Raw genomic sequence first — 24,794 nt, 5'->3', positions numbered from 1 at the left:
TAGGGAGGATAGGCTGATCTTACACTGATCAAGTGTTAAGACCAATTTTAGTGTACTGAAAAGAATATAGGACTAGGAGTTAGGAAATCCTAGTCCTTCTCTAGGGTATCCATTCATCCTAGCTTGCCTGGGTTATGGAATTTTCATAATTTTTGGGGGGGGGTTTCATAAAAGTTTTCATAACTTTTGGGGGGGTTGTTTTCAGTTCTATAACTGGCATGGCACTGGGTAAAATAGGATGATTGGCCACCTTAATTCTGCCATCAACTTGTCATAGTCACCTGACTTCTCAATGCCTCACTTTTTTAATTTGTTTTAGCTATAATCAAAGTAAATTAAATAAATTTTCTGTAGAAACTCTTCTAAGTCTATGATAAATTATTTACAAAACTGGCTGCAAATATTCCTCTCTTTTTATCCATTCCTTTTTTAAATGTGACTCTGTACTTCCTCCCACTTACCTATTTCCCACTCTGAATCTGGGCTAGTTCCATGACTTGCTTTTTGACCACCAAAAAACAGCAGAAGTGATGCTGAGCTTGTTCTGAGGCTAGACTTTAAGAAAACTTGTAAGATTTCTGTTCATTCTCTTATAATGCTGCCCACCACCAGGTGAACAAGTTTAGATAATCTGCTAGAAAATGACAGAATATGTGGGCCAGGGATAAGTCAGCCCAGTTGTCCTGAACAGATGAGACAGATGTGATGAGAGAAGTATAAAAACTACAATCAAGGGGCGCCTGTGTGGCTCAGTCGGTTAAGCGGCCGACTTCGGCTCAGGTCATGATCTCGCGTTCCGTGAGTTCGAGCCCCGCATCGAGCTCTGTGCTGACCGCTCAGAGCCTGGAGCCTGTTTCAGATTCTGTGTCTCCCTCTCTCTCTGACCCTCCCCCGTGCATGCTCTGTCTCTCTCTGTCTCAAAAATAAATAAACGTTAAAAAATTTTTTAAAGAATTAAAAAAAAAAAACTACAATCAAGAAAACTTCTGATCCAATATACAGCTGATTACAGAAAAATAACTACCCTGTTGACCCCCAAAACTGCTGAGTGATAATAAATGGTTATCATTTGAAACAACTGCATTTAAAAGTAATTAGTTAAATAACAATAGAGACAACAATAGAGAATTTCTAAATCCAAGGTAAAGGAGGTGCCAAGGTACACTATTCTTATCTCAAATGGATGATATTCCAGCAAGGAGACCTGTAGGGATAAGGGTTGGGACGAACATTTCTCACTTAATAGAGTAAATGTAAAACATGAAGAAACAGACAAACACAACACAACATAAATTGCAGTTGAGGATATGGCAATCCTAATCAGAAGTGGGCTCCCTCATCTGAAAATATCATATCCTTGGTATTGTAATATTATTCATGTTTTGTAAGTATACTGCAAGTCAGGGGTAATGATAGAAATTTATATCTATGTAATGCAAGTAATCATTACTCCTGATGTCATCTTTGAATATATTAAAAGATGAATAATATTGTACTCACTTCTTAGTCTGATGACATAAAATCTCTTTGCTTATAATAACCATAATTCATGCTGAGACGTCCCTTGGTAATTGGACACAAGCTTTACAATCCTGAAGAAGTCTGACTATACTTAAATAAACATTAATGGAAATGGACCAGAAAAAAATATTTGGTCCATTTTTAGAAGATGACTTTTAGCTCATAGAGCTAAACTATCAGACAGTTGATAGTAATTATGACAATGGGATAAATGGAAGAAATTTTTAATACTCTCCAATTAAATTTCTTTTACAGTGCCCTACTCTGTTCTTTGATAGTCACTCACAATTTTAATTGACCTGGTATTGAAGGAAGATACATGGGGAAAATTAAGAGTGTAATTTTGCCTCCAATACAGAAAGTACATTCTGTCTCATTACATGAAAAAGGGATAGCTATTTTAATAACATCTTGTGACAACACATGGATCTCTCAGTTCCTAAAATTTTTAAGTAACACTGCATTTATTATTGTTAGAAAAGTTTTTATCTCAAGATTTCTAAATAATTTCCAAATGAATGTTAAATCTACACATCTTTCATTCCCTATACTCTTCCTTTTGATCTCAGTAGTACCAAAATTTGATTTATTTCATCACATTATTCATTGTCTGTCATGCAAGCTTTTTATTATTTCTTCTCTTTTCAGTCAATTGCCAGGAATAACTTATTTTATTCTGTGTTGTTGTTTTTTTCCCCGTTTTTACTAACATTCCTCCACATAGGCATAATGACATTCTGCATCCAGAAAACCTCTTCTTTTTAACTCTGACCTCCTTTATTCTCATGGAAAATAAACCTGATTCTCATTATACAAGGGCATAAGGCATTCTGGGAAAGACACTTGGTTGAAATTTAGGAGAGGCAAGTTCATGAATTTGTAAAAATCATTTTACTTCTCTGAATCTTATTTTTATTACCTGTAAAATGAGGAAGTTGGACTGACTGATGTCTAAGATTCCTTCCACCTTGAAAAACTCTGCTTCCTCAGTATTATGGAAGGCACTGAGGAGATAACAATACATTAAAACTATATAGGTATTTCCTGCCCCAGAGTGGCTCAGGAAAAAGTGAATTTCCACAATGACTAAATGGTGAAGGGAAAATAATCTACCAAGTTTTTTTTTTTTTCCAGTTAAGGTTTGTTGACCCCCATTTCTTTAAAGAATGCAGCATGGTATTGAAAAATGAATGAGGGGAAAAGCAAAGCCTTGGGGAAAGCTGGGTTTCTGGGGGAAAACCTGGGTACTAGGAAAACCACATTGTGGACATATTGTTCTTCCCTAGGCACTGTGTTTAGCAGTTTGAAGAAGCTTTTCCTATCAACTGTGCAGTTTATTATTTGCCTTCAAAATAAGCAGAGAACTTAAATCTCTCTTCCTCAAATAAAAAAAGGAGGGGGGGTGCTTTGGTGGCTCAGTTGGTTAAGCATCCAATTCTTGATTTCAGCTCAAGTCATGATGTCATGGTTGTGGGATGGAGCCCTACGTTGGGCTCTGTGCTGACAGCATAGAGTCTGCTTGGGATTCTCTCTCTTTCTTTTGCTCTCTCTCTCCCTTCTCTCAAATAAAAACTAAATAAATAAAACATAAGCAGAGAACTTAAATTTACTTTCTCTCTTCTCTTACCATGTGGTTACATGCTAAGTGATGGGGACTTATGGCCCTGACAGACCAGTAAAAGTTGCTGATCAAAAATGTTCTGGGCAGATTAATTTTACATGGTAAGTTATGTAGTTTATACTTCAGTATAGGTGAACTGGGAAGCTAGATTTAAGTTAAAGGTTTAGATAGTTCAAGAGTGCTGTTGTTGTCAGGATTTATAGGTTTTGGTGAGGAATGAAGTCAAGGAGAACAACCTGCCAAGAGGACTATTATTTTAAGTCTATGGATGAAAGAAGAATGGTGGCAATAGCAACAGAGCTCCGGATGGAGGGAGATCAGATTTCAAAGGGAGATATGTAGGAAATGTCTATTTATTAGGCAATAGCAAAAGCTGCATGTGCAAAAGCTCATAAATTTTTAAATTAAAAAAATTATTTCAATTTGGTTGTCACCAAAACACTAACCCAAGCACAGAACGCTTCTAAGTGTGATGGTCTATGCAGTTGCACAAGTGGAATGCCCATGAAGCCAGCCTGTTTAACCACTTCAAACATCATCCTGCCCTGTAATTTTCAAATAGAGCCTCTTAGTTAAGATGAGCTTTTTTTTTTAAAGAGAAAGACAAATTTGAAATTAACTATTCAGAATGAACCCATGCACATTACAGATGTATGTCCATATATAGTATAAACATCAACTGAGATGTGCATGATGTTGCCTTTAGTCATGCAATTCTACACAGCAGGAAACTAAATGTGGGCGTGCACTAGATGGTTCCAAAAACATTATGAATTCTTAATAAATAAAGAACAATTTTAATTCTAAGTTTTTTTCGGAGACTCAGTGTAAACTAAGGCAGTTTGTAATTTAGAAAGAAACATTTAATAGTATATATCATTCTCTATACTGGAATCTTCCTTTTTATTTTATACCCTCTTAGTCTATTAGTTCTTTGTGGAATATCTTCATCTAATTAGCAAAGTAGAGAAATCATGTCACAATACAAAATTGGTAAATACAGTATTGCTAAAATATTCAGATCATTCAAATGAAAGTGTTTTATATTTGCTTACTTTCACTATTTTCAAGCATATTTGCCCAAAGAGATTTAAAAAATATATTGGCTTCCAAATAAAAGTCTTGACTTACACTAGTGTTTCTATTTATGCAAGGTGAGCAATAAATTTTCATAAAAAGTATGTTGTCAAACATGAAGCCAAAAGATGCTTTTTGTTGCCATTCTTCTTTTCTTCCTCCTTCCCTCTTTCCCTCCCCCCCTCTTACTTCTTTCCTTCTTCTCTCTCTCTTTTTTCTGTCGCTGTCTCTGTCCCTGCCTCTGTCTTTCTTTGGTGTATGTCATGCGGGAAGCTGGAAGTGAGAGATAACACTTAGAAAACAGATGTGCTGGAACTGGGGACACTGAATCACCTTTTCCTCTTCCCAGCACAGCACTGGTCTTTACTCCAGTGGTTAGAAGAATAACTTTATGATTTAAACATTTCACAGAACTAAATTTAAGGATTTATTTATTTATTTATATTGAGAAAGAGGGAGAGAGAATGCAAGTGGGGGAGGGACAGAAAGGAAGAGAGAAGATCCCATGCAGGCTCCGAACTGACAGTACATAGCCTGACATGGAGCTCAAACTCAGAAACCATCAGATCATGACCTGAGTTGATCAAGAAGACACTCTCAATGCTGGACTCCTAACTGACTGAGCCACCCAGGAGCTCCAGAACTAAATTTAAATTTTAGAGTGTTTACAAATAGATTCTTCAAAAATCAAAGGTAGTGAAAGCTACGAGATTTGAAAATGCCCTTTTAAGTTAAATAATTACTTATGCAGTGGATGTGGGAGGGGCAGATAGATTGGATTAAGTTCAAAATGATTCAGAGTGGAGTGTGAATAATGATCCTGTTGGGATCAGGAGGAGAGGCAAGGAGACACACAAAGAGATGCACAAATGGAGAAAGGAGAAAGTTTCTAGTCAAGGTGGGAGCACACTAAAGTTAGATGTAAGGACCAGAGCTGATAAAGTTTCTGAATCTGCCTGATCTAGGATAACTGACCAACTCAGTCTTTTTCTGGTTCCTAACCTGCTTTTCCCTTTTATTCCTTCTTTCCCTGAAAGATGCATGCCTCTTGAGGGGAAATGTTAATCCTGAACAACTGTTTCTTAAACCTGCCTGCTCTTGAGAATCATCTGTGTACTAATAACAGTTTTATATTGTGGGGATCTGTTCCAGTTCTGCTGCATTAGAATTTCCAGGGGAAGTGTTCTGTTTTTCTATATTCTTAATAAGAGCCATGTACAGTCACCACTTTAGGAGAAATTATTGAGTAATGGTCATGAGATCACGACTGTGTCCCAAACTCAAGTTATGGTTACACAGCCTGCAGAAAGAACTACAAAATCCAGACTTGCTTTATTATTTTTATGTTCATAAAAGGCATCAATTAAAGAGAGGAGTTCATTTAAAAACTTGCATCTTTCAGAAGTAATCAACAAGTACAAGCTATAGGCTGAAGTGTACCTCAGGGAAGATAGGGCTGTTAGTTTCTAAATCAGGTCTGTGAGGTCTGAACTAGAGGAAGAAAAGGGCCATTCCTTTGCCCAATGAATCATCACAGGCTTTGGATAAACCCTGCAGTGCTACAAAACATGTAAGACTAATCAGGGACTCAATGATGTTCATTGTGCAAGAAGGAGGAAATGCTGCATATCAATGCTGAAGAGGTCTATATACATATACATTATATAAATGACCCCTACAATGAGGCAGGAGGATAGGAATTACCTTTTTTTCATTCAAACATAACTGTGTACCCCAAGAACTCTGCATGCTGGAAGAAACCAGGGTGAGTGGGGGTCCTGAGTAAACCAGAAATAATGCCACTTCCAACCTATATGTTAAAAAGCACATCGTGTTTAATTCATTTTAAATATCTGGGCCTCTAACCAAGAGAAAGGAAGTTGGAAATCACTGCATTGCATTAAAGTGTTATGCACAGGTGCTTGTGTACATACCGACCCCCCTGTTCTCTCCTCCCAGAACACCCATACATGCAAAGAGGACAATCACATAAAATTTTAAGTCTGAATCTCAGTATGAGGGAAGAACACAGTCCTACTGCACACACATTATTTATACAGATAGAACAGCACTAATGTGGTGTGCCACCCTCTAAATTTTTAAAACAATTTTATAATAGTGTTTAAAACCAGACAGGGACAATTTGGAGAGCAAAGCTATATCAAAGGGTTTAGTTAAAATGATTTACTTGTGGGTTTTAAACAGCATTAAGTGGTTTGTGAAAAGTGTTCTGATTTGTGCTTAATATGGATGGTGCTTAAAAGTCTGGGCACCGGAAAGGTACACCCCTAGAGACACATTCACTAGGAAAATGCAGGCCTTAAATACAGCTGGGTATTTGCTTCCAAGACTGCTTTTCTAAGTATTAGCATTTAAACCACCCACAGAGGCTTTGCAGATGCTTCACTGGGTAAATGAGGTAGAGATGAGGAAGCTCACACCTCACAGCTGCTACTTTTAATTTAGTGACTGACCTGCAAACTGGGTTGACCAGAGAGTCAGAGTTTAAAGTAGCATTAAAGAAGCTATCTTGGAACTCCAACTTCAGTTGGTTAATTTTCTTAAATAAACAAAGGGAATTGACCCTTCCTCTTCTTACTTTCCATTCAATTCGATGCTATTTTATTTTAATTTATTTTATTTATTTATTTTAATATGAAATTTATTGTCAAATTGCTTTCCATACAATACCCAGTGCTCATCCCAACAGGTGCCCTCCACAATACCCATCACCCACCCTCCCTTCCCTCCCACCCCCCATCAACCATCAGTTTGTTCTCAGTTTTTAAGAGTCGATGCTATTTTAATTATATAAGAGAGAAGCCTCAGATCTTTATGAGAATAATACAAGAGTAGTCATAATATGATCACTTCCCTTATTATAACATCTTCCTTCAAAGAGTGTCAGAGTGCTATATGATGCTTTCTCCTCTAATCCTGACAATATCCTTTAAAAATCAGTTTGAACTATTATCATCTTCACTCACATTTGGGAGACTGAGTCATGGGGACATAAAAGGCAAATGAGCTGCAGAGGATTTGGGCACAGGTGTTGTACCAATAAATTCATTTGTAAGTATTTATTAGTTTCTACAACATGCAGAGCACCCTTCTAGGCTCTGGAGTTACTGAATAAAAGACAAGCAAGGTCCCTGACTCAGAGCAATTATATTCTAGGGAAAGAAACAAATAATGAATGAGCAAACAAATAACATATCCAAATGTGATAAGAACATAAGATGAAGTGATGTGAGAAGGAAAATTGGGGTGGGTGTTCTATTACTAGAAAGTCAAGAATGCCTCTAAGAAGGCAATATTTGACCCAAGACCTAGATATTTAGAAGATAATACTGCAGCAATAGTGTTTCAAGCTGAGGAAATAAGAGGTAGATTGCCCTGAGACAGGGATGCATCTATTCTGTACACACAATAGGAAGTAGGATGGTGGGTCTGGACCTTCAGGACTAGGATTAATGAAATGAGATGAGTAATGAGATGATGAAAAATAACGAAGAAGCAGCAGCTCATATAGGATCTCATGTGTCATGGTATGAAGTTTTAATTTTATTCTAAATAAAGGAGGGACCCAATGGAAAGTTTCAAAAAGTAAACTGGCATGATTCAAGTTCTATTTTAAATGAAAATTCTGGTTTTCATTTAAATTCTGTCTAGATAGAGAATGTTATATGGGTTCAAGACTAGACAAAAAGAGACCAGTTTGGAGGCTATTAGAGAGGATAAGCTAGAGAACATAGTGTGGATTATGTGGATAGCTAGAGAGATAAAACTACTTTGAACATTTCAACGGATTTTACCTCTGTGGTATAAAATGACTAATAACTAGGGCAGTGCACAGAATATAAGTAAATAATAGATGATTAAGGACAAAATAAATAAGTCCAATTTTTCCTCTTTTAAAAAGTGAAATTCAAATGTAAAAAGGCAAGGATTCACCCTCTCTCAGCAGTTGAGGATGATAATTGGCCTCCTTTAACATAGTAACTATTGCTGTCTTTAATGATATTGCTAGTAAGGCAGATGGTTGATATTTACTGAGCTTTCCCATGTGCTAGACACTACATAAGACAATATGCAAAAACTTAATGTCTCACAAAAATCCTCTGAGTTAGTTATCACTGGTCTCACCTTACAGTTTAGGAAATTGAAGCTCAGAAAGATAGGCAAGCTTTGAACAGGAGACGCAGCATTTCTTTATTACATGTTTAAGAGCATAAACTATGGCTGGATTTTTAAAATGTAAAAACTGCCACCACCCTTTATTACATGCTCGTAAAATTATTTCACAGGTCCCTAGTTTGCATTCTTTCTTTCTTCCTTTCTTTTTCTTTCTTTCTTTCTTTCTTTCTTTCTTTCTTTCTTTCTTTCTTTCCTTTCTTTTTTTTTCTTTTTTTTGTAAAATGACAATGACTCAAAAACCAACCTTGTGGGAGTGAATGAGCTAATACGTGTAATTCAGACATTCCTTGTCTGTTGTAAACCTGTAAAAAATGTTATTGATTATTGTTATTATTATTGCTCAAATCATACAACTAGTAAACAGTGATGTTAACTTCTATTTAGTTTTTCAATTTCAATAATGATATCAACAAATAATAAATATAAAAAATGGGGTCCTACATATTATATAAAGGGTTACTGTCCAAAATCTATAAAGAACTTTTCAAACTCAACACCAAAAAAACAAATAATCCAGGGAAAAAATGGCCAAAAGACATGAATAGACACTTTTCCAAAGAAGACATCCAGATGGCTAACAGACACGTGAAAAAATGCTCAACATCACTCATCATCAGGGAAATACAAATCAAAATCACAATGAGATACCATCTCACACAAGTCAGAATGGCTAAAATTAACAACTCAGGCAACAACAGATGTTTTCGAGGATATGGAGAAAGAGGATCTCTTTTGCACTGCTGGTGGGAAGGCAAACTGGTACAGCCACTCTGGAAAACAATATATAGGTTCCTCAAAAAATTAAAAATAGAACTACCTTATGACCCAGAAATTGCACCACTAGGTATTTATCCAAGGGATACAGGTGTGTTGTTTCAAAATGGTATATGCATTCCAATGTTTATAGCAGCGTTATTGATAATAGCCAAAGTCTGGAAAGAGCCCAAATGTCCAATGATGGATGTATGGATAAAGAAGATGTGATATATTTATCTATATCTATATCTATATAGATATCTATATCATCTATATCGATATAGATATAAAGATATAGATACTCATATATATATATATATATGTTTATCAAAAAGAATGAAATTTTGCCATTTACATCTACATGGATAGAACTAGAGGATATTATACTACGTGAAATAAGTCAGTCAGAGAAAGACAAATATCATATGACTTCACTTATATAAGGAATTTAAGATACAAGACAGATGAACATAGGTAAGGGAAGCAAAAATAATATAAAAAGAAGAAAGGGGACAAAACATAAGAATACAGAGAACAAACTGAGGGGTGCTGCATGGGCTGTGGGTAGGAGATGGGCCATTTACCATTTCGGGTAAGGGGCATTAAGGAAGCTACTTGTTGGGATAAACACTGGGTGTTTTACATAGGGGATGAATCACTGGAATCTACTTTTGAAATCATTATTGCACTATATGCTAACTAACATGTATGTAAATTAAAATTTAATTAATTAATTAATTAATATAATTAAAAAATAATTGGGGCCCAACCAATCATTTTACAAACAAACAAGCAATTCCTTTATATTTTATTTATTTAGCAATAACTATAATGAAATGAGAGGCCCCAAATTTCTTAAATATTATTTCAACTTTCTTCATGTTCTTTGTTTAGTCAGTTTTAAAGTATATGTCAACCAGTATCTTATAATAGATGTTAAAAAAGAAAACCCTCAAAATATGCATATATAAAACGATGCATTCCAACAGAAAAAACAGAAGTACAGAAAACAAAATTATAGATAAAGCACAAATATTCTACATATTTTTCTAGAAAAATACCATAATCAAATTTATAGGCAAACCTTTTCACACTGTCTGCCCTTATTCCATTTCTACTCACTTGTATGCACAGGCACACACAGATCCCACAGTATGCTGAAAATACCTTTAAAATAAATAACATCTATAAAGTACTGTAGGGGCCAAGGGCAGTTCACCCCAAAATGTGCCACTTTAGCATATTAATTGTTTTAAATAAAAGTTACTGGAGAAACAGCTGGTGTAAGGACCTTCAGATTCTCCTCTGTCCCCCTGAAAACAGGAAATAAATTTCCCGTATGAATAACACGTCCTTATATTAAGAAGTAAAAAGATATCAGAGGTGTCTGGGTGGCTCAGTAAGTTAAGGGCCTGACTTCAGCTTAGGTCATGATCCCACAGTTCTTGAGTTCCAACCCTGTGTCAGGCTCTGCCTTGACAGCTCACAGCATGGAGCCTACTTCAGGTTCTTTGTCAGAGAGTCTCCCTGACTCTCTGCCCCTCCTCCCTCTCAAAAATAAACATTAAAAAAAAAAAAGGAAGTAAAAAGACATCCTGTCACCAGAGGTAAGAACTTTAAAACTGAGAAAGCTGTAGAAACAAACCTTGTTATTTTTTTTCTAGTCTACTACTTTAGCCTAAATTCCACTTAGAATTCCTTATTAATTAAAACTCTGGAACATCTCTTTCCTGTATCCTGTCAATTCCTCACAAATTTCTTCTCTGTCTAAAATGTATAAAAATTGCCTGCCTTGGCCATTTCTTTAGGTCTCAATTTCATTAGTGGCCCTCTGTATGCACATAATAAAACTTTGGTTTTTTTCTTCTCATTAACCTGTTTTTTTTTTTTTTCAACTTTTTTTTTTTTTTTTTTTTTTTTTTTTTGGGACAGAGAGAGACAGAGCATGAATGGGGGAGGGGCAGAGAGAGAGGGAGACACAGAATCGGAAACAGGCTCCAGGCTCCGAGCCATCAGCCCAGAGCCTGACGCGGGGCTCGAACTCACGGACCGCGAGATCGTGACCTGGCTGAAGTCGGACGCTTAACCGACTGCGCCACCCAGGCGCCCCTCATTAACCTGTTTTATGTAAATTTAACTTAGTCCAGATGGAAGACCTCAAAGGGTAAAGTAAGAATTTTTCTTTCTCTACATTACTAAGTAATACACCTTGGTACACAATGGATGTTTATTGGTATTATTACTCATTATTATTATTAGTTCTGTCAATCCAATGACACTGCCTGGGTGCAATGATGGAGAATGCAAAAAATCCCAAATGCAAGCCATTTGTCTCTGTAATTGCTTTGCATGGAATTTAAGGAAGGTTGCTCTTCTGGCATCAGAAAAGGGGAAATAGATAAATAACTTTTAGAATATAGGCCTTGTGTGAAATATAATTTAGGAAAAGTTATTCATTATTTATTCAAATAAATTCAGCTATATAATTTAACTAAATATAGTTTTTTAAATTGGTAAGACAGGAAGCCATCAAAATCTTCGAGGAGAAAGCAGGAAAAAACCTCTTTGATCTTGTCCGTGGCAATTTGTTACTCAACACATCTCCAGAGGCAAGGGAAACAAAAACAAAAATGAACTACTGGGACCTCATCAAAATAAAAGGCTTCAGCACAGGCAATAGATGAGATCATGACCTGAGCTGAAATCAAGAGTCAGACACTTAACCAACTGAGCCGTCTAGGCACCCCATAGTTCTGAAACTGATACTGTTAAACACGTTTTTTGTTGTGCTTGTACTTAAATGATAAATCTTTAGCTTCCAACTTTCCTATTTTCTTATGCTTTAAACATATCTTTTATAAGCAGTTGATTGCTAGATTTTTATTTTAGTTCAATATTTATACTAATACCTTAATGATTAGGATACCTTTACTAAATTTTTTCATGGTTTCTGTTTATCCCTCACTTTCTGTATATATATATATGTATAATACATATGTATATATATCATATTATTGTTTTCATATCTTTGTCTTTTTTCCCCTTAAGCTTTGGGGTTAAAAGTATTATTGTTTTATGTGACAACTTTTGTTTACTTTTACTAACATATTGATACCTTCATTACTTTTCATTCTTTGTTGTACCTCAACCACCTGGGTTCACTTCCTGTTTGGGACTACCTTAACTAAAGCCTTACGTTGGACTTTTCAGGCCACCTAGGTAGTATACATTAGGGTTACTGGCCCTTAATTACAACACCTAAGTGGAAGACTTGCCCTTTCCTTTCAGAACTAAGAAAACAAAATCGATCATTTTTTTAATGGTTTTCTCAGTGGATCGATTTATATAAAGTTCAGTTTTATGCTGCAGTGGTACCAATTTGTGGGCCTAGTCTTACCAGGCACTTGCCCTAAGCTTTGTCTTTTTCCTCCTCAGCCCACCACCAACTTGTGAAAACCAATGATCAATGTCAGCAAATGCCTTGGAAGTGAAAATCAGATTCCACGCATGGCTTCATCACTAAAATAAGCTCAGATCTTGGCTTTAACATTTCTTCTTAACTTTCTTGCTAGCTCATTGATAAAATCAATAAATTTAAATCATATTTATTTATATATTTTATATTTCAGTCATCATTTAATTTAAGAAGATTGGTTTAGTTTTCTGTTACATAAAACATATATAGATTTTAAAATTATTTAATAAAAGTAGGATGTTCAAGAATAGATGTAATTGAGTCTTTCAAAGACTACTTTTTGGCTACTAAATTAAGTATAAATTCAAACTGTCTTTCTAATTCTCAATAATTTGTCCTCAGCTATTCAACCTTTCCCGCTTATTTCCATTTCTATAAAATGTGTACCATGGCCATATAATAGTACTTACTTTTCACAAAAGTGTCCTGGATTCATGACTGCTTTTGCAAATTCCGAATGGTCTTTCTAAAATACAATCCACCTCTACATGTCAAAATCCTAATCAAGGACTGACCATTTCAATGTTTATTATTTTTACTTTTGACAGAGAGAAGGAGACAGAGCATGAGCCGGGGAGGGGCAGAGAGAGAGGGGGACACAGAATCTGAAGCAGGCTGTAGGCTCTGAGCTGTCAGCACAGAGCCCAAAACAGGACTCAGACTCACAGACCATGAGATCATGACCTGAGCCGAAGTCGGAAGCTCAACCTACTGAGCCACACAGGCACCCCAAGGACTAACCATTTCAAATGACAGTTCATCCCAGTTTTCTCTCACCTTCCATCAAGATTTTATGTTCTCTTTTCTTAACTATTGAAGTTTATTTATTTATTTATTTAGTTGGCTATTTATTATTATTTTTTTTATAGTGGAATAGACCAAGAATTGGTTTTGAATCCAAAGAGAATTCGGCTCTCTTTCTGATTTTCTAATTTCTTTGTGACTCATTTACTTTATTTAAAACAGAAATGTTTATATCTTCCTTACAATATTACCTTATTGTGAGGATTGAAATAAAGTAATGCAGACATAAAAGAGCCAGTTCTCAATAAAGGGTAGTTATTTTATTGTTATTTTACCTAATAATAATAGGTACCTAAATAATACTTACATAATGTATATTAAGTATCCTGTGTTAATAAATCTATGCATTATTACCATAAATATCTTGTGTTATTGTTATCTATGTATTAGTTTTATTGCCTATTAGGCATATTCCTCCTTTGAGAATGGGAGTATCTGTTACTTATCTTGGTATGACTGGCATAATGTCTTACATTTAATATTTAATAATTTTTGTTTTCACTAAATGAATTTAATAGAAAAGTACTAGATATTATAGTACTAGGGAAAGGAGAAGTGGAGCTACCATTTACAATTAGATAAAGAGAGAAACAAAAATAAATTGGTACCCTGAAACCTCCTGATACAACTAAAAACATAGAACTCATCCTATATTTTTATATCTATCTGTCATCTATCATCTATCTATCTATCTATCTATCTATCTATCTATCATCTATCTATCATCTATATATTCATAAATAATTCTGTTACCCAAACGAAATAAGCATGCTAATGATAAAATTTGTTTAGGTTATTTTTTTTTTTTATTTTAGAAGTTTATTTATTTATTTTGAAGGGGAGAGAGAGAGTGGCAGGGGGGGAGAGAGGAGGGAGGGAGAGAGACAGAGAGAGAGAGAGAGAGAGAGAGAGAGAGAATCCCACACAGGCTCCACACTGTCAGTGCAGAGCCCCATGCAGGGCTGTATCTCAAGAACCATGAGGTCATGACCTGAGCCTAAATCAAGAGTTGGATACTTAACTGACTGAGCCACCCAGCAGCCCTGAGATTATTTTTTATGAAAATGATCTGCAGGTTGTTTTTCACTGTCATCAAGGTTATTAGGTCTATGCCTTAATTTTGTAACCAGCCCTTTAATTCCCATCATTAATCAACCATAGTTAAATTAGATTGTGATTTATGCAAAAACTGAAAAGAAGTGACTATGTAACTCTCAAAGGAAGCTAAAAATCTCCATTATAAAATACTTTTTTCTAAACATTCTCAGAATCTTCTCTCTTCACTATTTTATATTCAATGAAGAGTCACTTGGGGAGATAATAGGATCAGTCACCAACTTGTACATAGATGCTTGAATTCCCATGAATTTTAGATGTTGTTTGTATTAAGGACAAATTAAGCTGAAAGTTGTAGTCTGGGGGGCTTTTGGATAAGAAAAGTCTTTAAACAATTAATGGATTGTTCAAGTTGTGCCTATGTAGAAAGCATAACCAGGCACCTTGTGCAGCAATTTATAGTAACTGGGGTAAATGAACCATAGTCAGAAGTAAAATTTATGAACTGTTTGTTAAATTGGTAATTAGCTAGAGATGCAATGCTACAAACTGGAGGTATTCATAGCACAACAGAGCCAGGATTATCTTGTAGTTTACAGTTTAAATTAACTGACTTCTTTAGTGTTATCTCCCTTGTGAGGTATGGTCTGTCTTGTTACGTATAACATTCTTTTTTCTTTTTTTTCAAGTGGAAACAAGAAGAACTGGTGGTAAGATCAAGAAAAAAAGGTGAAGGCTTTTGAAAAGAAATCTTTATAGATTTTCTGGAATCTTAAACTTGGGATATATGAGCAACAAATAATTAAAGACATTTTACATGCACATCTTCTGTGTTCAAATGGATATCGTCAATTTGAAGATTTGAGATCAAATGTTATATTATCTAAACATACTGTTAAGAGTAGAATGTTTGAAAATGTGAGAATCCCTTTGTTTTTCCACTTGCATTCAACTATTTGGCATGGTGTGAGCACATTGTTACTCAGTAAGTTTGAATTATTTGTGCTTATTCATTGTCTAATATAGATCAAGTTTAGAAACACTGAATACCTCTCAAAACAATGGAGATCTACAAGGGGAAAAGTATAAAAGCACAGCCAAGAAGCATCCTATAATGCAATCTTTAGAATTATTTTGTCAATAGCATCTGATCAACTGATTAATGTGTAATTGATAAAAAGGACAATAAATATTTCTTATAATTAGATGGCCAATCAACATCAATGTAGTCTAACTTACCACAGAGTAAGATGTAGAAAGAGAAAAGTAAAAGTAAGATGAAATTTTGGCCACTGTGTCTTAGTTTTTCAGTTTACATCTTTTATTGGAAGTAAAATTAGATTTAAATTAAGTTCTTTATTTGGAAGGTTTTCTGGCCTTTTGTGAGGGATGTGTGTGTGTGTGTGTGTGTGTGTGTGTGAAAATAGCTGATAAAGTTGATCATACAGCTTTTTAGTACAAACTGCGGAGCTAAATCTTTACCACATAAAAGGAAGTCTATCACTATTCTTCATGTAGATTGAAATGCAGCATCACTGCTAAACAATTTGATTGCTATAATCATCATAGAATCATTGACTAGCAGCAAGCTTGGCTTTAAAGCTCAGCTTTGTGATGGGCGACTTTAAACAAGTCACAATCTCTTTGAGTTTATAACTGAAAACTTATATGTCAAAGATGGCAATATCTAAATAACAGGGTTGTGAACTGGCACATATTGAAACTAAATTAAAAGTTAGAAGTTGACATATCATTTATCTAACTTCCCACTAACTCAGCTTCTTAGCAATTATATCAGTTTGAGCATTTTCAATAATGAGAAAGTATAAGACAGTCTTTTCCTTTGAGTTAGGATTTCAAATGTCATCGAGATTGACCAACAAGCTATAAGGAAAGGAGGAGAGAGAGAGAAAGGGACGTTTGAGTACAGGTTATCAGGTGAGAAAATGAAGAACCTGTTTGAGGGAATTGTGAGCATCCATGCAGTTTGAGGTTAGAATACTTAGGGTTTTTTGGGAGGAGGGCAGAAATGAGTAGAAACAGACACATGGAGAGAGAAAGACAGCTGAACAGTTAATAAGGCAGGTATAGACTCTGAACTCCATGTTGGTAGTACCCTGTGTGTTTCATTCATAACTCTGTTCCTGGCACCAAGCACTGACATATATAGGCACTTAAAATATTAGATAGAACCATATGAAATTTTTGTTATTCACTCATTTCTAACAGACAAAAAATGGCAATTTCATATAGTTCAACCTTATATTTGTCAGATGGATTAATGAATAAATGTGGAAATAAAATGGAGAATTTCAAATGTACTCATGAATTATGGTTGTATTCAATAGAAGATTCAGATCAGTAGCTTCAGCAAGAGGATGACACACTCAAAGCTGTGCTTTGGAAAGATTCCTTGGGCTATAGGGTGAAGCATGGTTCATATGGGGAGAGAAAATGGACACAAATGAAAAGTATAATTTAGGATGTTTGTTACTTGAGACATGTTAAGGGCCTAAACTTGGGCATTGTCAAAAAGAAAAGGAAAGAAAGGGAAACCCAGGGTACAATGGTTAACCATATGCTTCATTTCATTTGAAAATCTAATTTTCCACGGAGTGAAGGTATGTTCAATTGGCCTGTTGATTGAAATGATGGTAGAATAAGAGAGGGGCCTATTCTTATAGAATTACAACTGAATCTCTAGGGTAAATTACATAAATTCTTCTATAATACACCTCTAAAAGATTAGGCCAAGAAGCTTGAATTGTTTTCAATACCAAGTAGTTTTTCTCTCTGAAGATGGAAAAAAAATGTAGCAGGAGGATTAGTGTTTTTTATCTTTTCATATGTTCTGATCAAATCTAAACTATTTGAATTATGTGATTAGAAATATATTATCTTAAGAAAGTTCCTCCTACAACACTACAAATTTGTGGTGTTTTCCTTAACTTTACTTACTGATTACAAGGACAGTGCATAAAAATTATATACAATTACTTTGTGTATACAATTCTATATGAATAATTATAGACAATAATTACATATAACTTGTAAAATACAGAAAAGCACAAAATTAGAATTATACATAATCCATCTCTTAGAGATAACTTGTGAATAGTGTATACTATATTGATAGTCTCTGTGTTTTATACTTTTGTGTTCCCATGTTTACAGGCTTGGTTTTATCTGTTGGAAATGTTCTTAGTTTTCCTTGTCTCCCTTTGGTATTTCTGTCAGTGTCCCAGAGTCTTTTCCTCAGACATTAATCTTGACACCAGTCAGTTGAACAAACCCATGTCAAATTGTTCTGAGGTTAGTAGGGCTCTATGCAACTCAGTCAGACTGAGGCAAAATATTGCTTCCCACCTCTCACATCTTATGTAAGGTAATGTGCCTCCTGGAAAATTTGAAACAGTGCATAGCCCCTCTGGCCAGAAGTAGTACATAGAATTATATGATTTCCAGTATCCATGGACTTCAATATTCTTCATTTATATTCAATATTTTTCATTTATATCACTAATTATTGACATCATTGCTTATTTATGAATCACTTAAATCCTAGCATTTATGTCTTCTCTCATCCTATTTATTTATGAATCACTTAAATCCTAGCATTTATGTCTTCTCTCATCCTATTTATTTATGAATCACTTAAATCCTAGCATTTATGTCTTCTCTCATCCTATTTATTTATGAATCACTTAAATCCTAGCATTTATGTCTTCTCTCGTTCTATTGCTGGATTCATAATCTCCAAATTTATTTTGAATTATTGTGGATAGAATAGGGATAGTAATAGTTTGCCACCTTAAAGAGTGGCTTCCATGTAATAGAGGTTTTAAAGTCAAACATTGTAGTGAGGCTCAGTTACTGAATTTGGTAGATATGGAAATAAAGCAGAGGTTAGTGAAAGACTCCCTCTACCAGCTCTTACATTGATTTTGTTGAGTTTCAGAGGTCCAGGCTTGAACAAGCTATTGATCATTTCTTAATTGGGTCCATTTTATTTGAAAGGGTGATTCTTCTTAGGAGCCAAGAATTTGTTGATCTATATTCATAATTTCCAATGCTGCTATGACTGCATTTTTCCTCTTTTGTGTTTCTACTGGCATTTTAAAAGGAAGGTGGTGAAAGTAAATTAGGCAGAGCCTTCTGCCATTAGTTTTCATGGAAACCAGGAAGTCAGCTTCCTAACCTCATCACAATGAATGTGAGGCCATTTTCTTCTCATCCCTTTAAACTTGGTGGAACTTTGGAATAGCGAGTAAGAATCCCCAAGTGATAACATATTGTATATTGTAAGCTGTTCATAGGTATTAAATCTTATGAAGACAGTTATCAACCTTCTCTTCCTTTAGATAAATAATGTCATTTTGATCATTTTATTCCTTTGAAGCATAGATTTTAATCTACAAAGGAAGTGAACTGATATACTCTTGGTATATGAAAGCTCATTTTCTCTCATTATATAATTTCTTAGACACTGAAAAAAAAAAAAAACAAGATACCTGGGGTCTACATTGTTTTATGTTCTTAATATGTAAAAGACATTGTCACAGAGGAAACAACAAAACAGCTTGTTCATTAGCAAACACAGCATGTAGGTGGAAACAAAGGGACAAAAACAAGACTCTAATTATCCCCATGAATTCTTCTTCTTCCTTTGAAAAAGAAGACACTATTTTCCCTTCAGTAACAATGTCCTTTAGGGCTTGCACTACAAACATATTTTTCCATATGTCCATGAGTCAATATGTAAGCCTGATAATTTTTGCCTAATAAACACAACATGAATTCCCACTAGAAGCCAACTAATGGGTACTTCAAGTGCAATTTTCTGTGTGTGTTAAATGAGTAAGCTGAAAACTTCATTGTTCTGAAGCTCCTTTGGTGAGCAGGGGAATATTACAAGGGATTTTGGACAGTACCATAAAAGAGAAATTACACTATAATCCTGTCCCTTCATAGGATAAGTTTTATTTTTTTGGATGCAGGATTTCTTTAGCACCCATTTGGACTATAGTCCATATTTCTAACACTGGTATCCCCCTCTGCCTAGAAATGAAAATTTGTCCTTTAACCATTTTAATATTTAAATAATTGTAAATAATTTTTAAACATGAATGGCACATTCCATGGGGTTCAATAATAATTAATATATGTGCACATGGAAAGGAAACAAAACAGAACAATAAAAACAACAACAAAAACTGTGTCTTCACCAAAAACTAAGTATTTTTCATTTTAGCCAAGATTGTCTTTGCCCACAAAAAGTACAGGAAATTGAACATGTAATAATGAAGGCTTAATATTTGTGCACTGCTGGAGTGCTTCTGGGTGATTATATTTTAACAAAAGTTAATGGCTAAGTAATGGAAATAATGAGCTGAAGTGAAAATCCAATATAAGTTTGATGAGCAGAACATTTTGAATGAAAATATACTAGAGGAGAAAATCTCCATGGAACATTTCACGTCTTAGTACTCCTGGAGCTTATTAGTTTAGTATGAAAATGGACATGACTGATTAAGAAATCTAAATGAATGTGTGCTAGTGATCTTTAAAAGTGATGGGGAAAATGTGAAGTTTCCTTAAAAGAAAAAAAAAAAGAAAAAGAGTAAAAAATCCTTTAAAAGCCTTTTCTGTTTCCATTAACTCTCCACATACATTCATCTGTTTGCACATGGCCTATAATACTGATTACAGAAGTAAATGTTCAGTCTGCTATCAGAAACTATCCAAGAGATATTGAACTAGGAGTAGGTAAGGTTGATGAGAATGGCCATGCCATGAATGATGAGAAGTGAAGATTTCAGGCTCTGATGGACAAAGAATATCACTTTAGAGGCACAGATTTAATGAACAGCATATTTATCACATGGAGACTCCTTTAATCCGAGATAATAACTTAAATCTCTAGAATTCATTCTAGAATTACTGGAGAAAGAAAAAGGGAGTGGTAAAACTTTCCAGAACTATTAATAACAAAAATATATGTCAGTATTCAAAGGTTCAAAGGCTCAACTGATTCCACCATCATCACCACCACCACTAACCATCAGCAGCAACAGCATCATCATCATAAATAACATTCATTGAGCGTTTATTAAATGCTATACACCAGCCAGTCTATTTTACAAAATTTCATTCAATTCTCACAATCCAATGTGGTTAGTGTTTTGAATTCTAGTTTTATAAGCAAAAAATTAATTAATTAATTAATTAAGCAACTTGTTGAAAGCTCATAGTTTTCATGATAAGCCAGGAAATGAAGTCTTGATTTATACACTGGATTATATACTATTACTCACAATGTTGAAGTGCTTCATAAATTAAAAGTGCTATAGCAGTCATCGTCATTGTCAATAATAATGTGACTTACTATTTAAGCATCAATTCATACTGAACATTCTGTGATATAAACAAGAAATAACTACAAACCACTCACAAATTCTAATATAACTTATTTTAAAATATACTTTAGGTGCATAATTTAGGACCAAATGAATGAAATATTTTGAAATATATTTTGATAACAACTTGTTAATCAAAATTCTTCTAAAAGTCATATTATGCTCTAGTTATTACCTACTGGACTATAAATTTTAGGATAATGATTTATATACTTCCTTAGCACAACAGATAAATACAAGAAAAGAAAAAAAAAAAGACAAAGAAGATCCCCTTCCAAAACAAACCAAACAAAATCTGAAAGATTCAATCAAAATTTGACAGAAAAAGGAAAGTTAGTATGTAATTTGACATTCTGTTGATAAAACAAATGATTAACTGTTAACTTCAGTTGTTACAACATTGCATTTACAATTTAGAGTTAAATTGCTATTGACCCAAGCTTTCAATTCTTTTTTTTTTTTTGAGGTTCTGACTAGTTTTCAGATAATTAAATGATATTTTTCTGCAATTAACATCTTTCATTGCATTTTTATGCTATTGCTATGGACATAATTTTATGCATTTTATGCATTTAAAAGTTTTATTTTTCATATTTACATGTTTCTTTTATAATATATATATTATTTTAACTCCTTTCTTCCAATATAATACTAATCTCTATATGTCCATATAAGAAATTGCCATTTGCTGTTTCAATCTTTAATTTGAAGTGATCCAAAATAACTGTGAAAATTGTGAATGAAGGACAAGACTAATTCATTTAACATTTCTTATTAGAAGAATAACCTACAGTTATTGGGGGCTGGGTGATTGGGGAACCTATTTGATGTAGATCACATGAATGGTGAATATACTTGTATTCCAAGGAAATAAAACATGATTTGAATTTGTAACCCTAATGTGAAATATGCAAGACACAAAGATATCAAACCCTTAACAGTTTTCTAACACCTCCACTTAAATTTTTATTTACAACTCTTATCAGTTGGTGTGCTTTATAACAGAGAAGTGACCTAAAATTTCTATAAGAAAATAAGGTGTCATATGAAACTGAAATTCTATTTAAGAATGTATAATATATACATTGGAAATTTTAATTTTCAAGTTTCTATTCATATGTTTGGCATGCAATTTTTTCAAATATCTACATATGTCTTCTTACATTACTTTATGGAATTCTTTCTATTTTTATTTAAGTCTTAGCCTTTTATTTTAATACCTGATGCTTAATATTTTTAAATTTCTATTTAGATTGTATTTTTAATGAAACCTGGAACTACAAAATAAGGTAACATACTGTACATTAGTAAAGACAATATTTTGCAAGTGTGCCTGTCAATATTAAGTGTAAAAATGCCTCTGTAGTCATTAAATTAAATCAGTTTATAAACATAAACATCTAGATCAGAGTTTACAAACATAAACATACAGATCAGAGTAGCAAAAGGCTGATTAAATGTAGCCCAGTCTTGCTTTTACTTGAATAAATAAAAACACAAATATTTCACATTTTAGCCTCCTTCCTGAATAGCACTTTGACCAGAGTATTTGACATCTGGAAAATTGAGTGATCTGAGTTTGAAGCCAGTGTATATGTCTCACTAACCTGAAGGGATAGCAGTGAGGAGAAAAGGAATCAAGAAAACTGGAAAATTCACAAACTGTTTTTCAACTTCTGGAAAAAAAAAGTTTAGTATGTTTATATTTGTTGTAACAGAAAATTCATTAATCCTGTTCCTTTCTCAAAACATTTGCTTTAACAAATGAGATGCTATCTAATTTTTTAAACTCATCAGTGATGTCTATGTATATTTGCTGAGGAAAATTCTCTGGTGGTGAACTGAAATAAATAGGATAAGACTCACATGCCACCCATGAACAACACAAATAATGCATTTCAAATGTAGTGGTTTGTACCAATATGGCAAATACATTTTGATGATATAAAAATCTTTGATGCATTAAAAAACATGATAAACTTTTTGATCTAATTCTACAAAAATATTTTCTTCTGCTTTAATAAGGGTTGTGCCAGGTTTTGTTTTTGTTTGTTTAAATTTCTATGAGCAACAATACAAAAAATTCAATTCAATCATATGCATTTTAACCATATATACACATATTTATGATTTTGTACCTCCCACCCTGCCTGAATAACAAAGATAAATTCTCTTTCAAAACAAGACGATCAGTATAACCCATTTTAATTATAGATGATCACCCTTTTCAGGCATCATACATCATCCTTGGGCCTGAACTGAACCAATTAGTCTGTAAGTTACTTCATCTGAGACAGGCAATTTAAATCAGTGATTCTCAGATTAGAAGGGGAAAGAAAAATTTCTATAGTAAATTTTCAAATATTTGAAAATATTCCAAAATTACCTAAAGAATTATTCAAATGGACCCCTAATACTGACATCAATTAATTTTTCTATATGATTACTTAGATCCAGACAGATATAAAACAAAGCATGATCTGCTTATCCTTATCGATAAAATGATAAATAACACTTTAAAACAACCTATGCAACCTCATTTCAACATATTAGAGGATATTATTTTCTCAAAGCTGAATCATCATTTACAACACAAATATGGTAATTATTAATAGAGCATGGGCTTTTGAACTTGGCAAACACAGTCCTATGATGGTTTGATTCTCTCATCATTTTTTTCCCATTTGTACTACTGTGATGTCCTTTGGTTTTGCTTACCAAAACCAAATCTGTACACATTAAATATTCCTCTGAACATTTCTCATTTGTCTATGGCAACTGAAGTAATTCTATATTATTTTGCCTCAACGAGATTGAAAAAAGAAGTACAAACCTAGACACAAATCTTGCCTGAAAATACTCTGCCATAAAGTGATTACCCAAAAGATTCATGTTTATATCATGTAAATATTAACATTAAAGTAAATTATTATAGATAACTTGTGAATCTCCAAATCTGCAGACCCTAAATGAAAGCAAAAATAACTAGCTTAATCAAAGTGTGTGATTTCTTCATAACCTGGTGAAATTCCCATCACTACTGAAACACCATGGAGGCAAAGAAATCTGATCATATTGAAGTAGAAATCTGAATTCTTTTTAATCGCTATATAGACAAACCATGTTTTAATCTGTTCATGAAATATAGTTCATTATAACTGCAAAAACTCTTTCTTGTATACTCTGTCTGTATCACCTGAAACTTCAAAAAAATGTTTGATGTTAAGAGTTTGAATTATGAAATAGACTTCTAACCTTTTATTCTCTCTAACTGCTTTGTCTCCCTTCTTCCAAGAAATGGTTGGTTTTGGAGAGCCTTGGGGTTTGCACTCTATGATGACTTCTTGGTCTTTGGTAATAATTATTGTTTTCTTCATTTGATTCAGTGCAAAAGTAGGAGCTGAAGCTATGAAAAAGAAAATGTTAATTCTACCAGAAGTAATGATAATAAATCAAAATTTTTCAACTTTTCTGTGATACATTTCTTTTCTTTCTTTTCTTTTTTTTTTACTATTTAATTTATTTTTTTTATTTTTTAAAATTTACATCTAAATTAGTTAGCATATAGTGAAACAATGATTTCAGGAGTAGATTCTTTAATGCCCCTTACCCATTTAGCCCATCCCCCCTCCCACAACCCTTCCAGAAACCCTCAGTTTGTTCTCCATATTTATGAGTCACTTCTGTTTTGTCCCCCTCCCTGTTTTTATATTATTTTTATTTCCCTTCCCTTATGTTCATCTGTTTTGTCTCTTTAAGTCCTCATATGAGTGAAGTCATATGATTTTTGTCTTTCTCTGACTGACTAATTTCAGTTAGCATAATGCCTTCCAGTTCCATCCACGTAGTTGCAAATGGCAAGATTTCATTC

General features: G+C 33.9%; 1 protein-coding gene across 3 annotated transcripts in view; it reads right to left on the bottom strand.

Annotated features, from left to right (window-relative positions):
- Positions 1–24,794, bottom strand: part of CNTN5 (contactin 5) — a 1,391,028-nt gene that overhangs the window by 279,276 nt on the left and 1,086,958 nt on the right. For all 3 annotated transcript variants that reach the window (XM_086678621.1, XM_086678620.1, XM_086678619.1), the window contains one exon: positions 24,179–24,329. In XM_086678621.1, coding sequence (XP_086534747.1) covers positions 24,179–24,329 — 151 coding nt within the window. The remainder of the gene's footprint in view (positions 1–24,178; positions 24,330–24,794) is intronic.

The sequence above is a fragment of the Puma concolor genome, chromosome D1 (assembly GCF_028749965.1).
Source record: "Puma concolor isolate L17-30 chromosome D1, mPumCon1.1.hap2, whole genome shotgun sequence".
Lineage (NCBI taxonomy): Eukaryota > Metazoa > Chordata > Mammalia > Carnivora > Felidae > Puma > Puma concolor.
The sequence above is the reverse complement of the archived record's forward strand: the minus strand, read 5'-3'. Positions and strand labels throughout refer to the sequence as shown.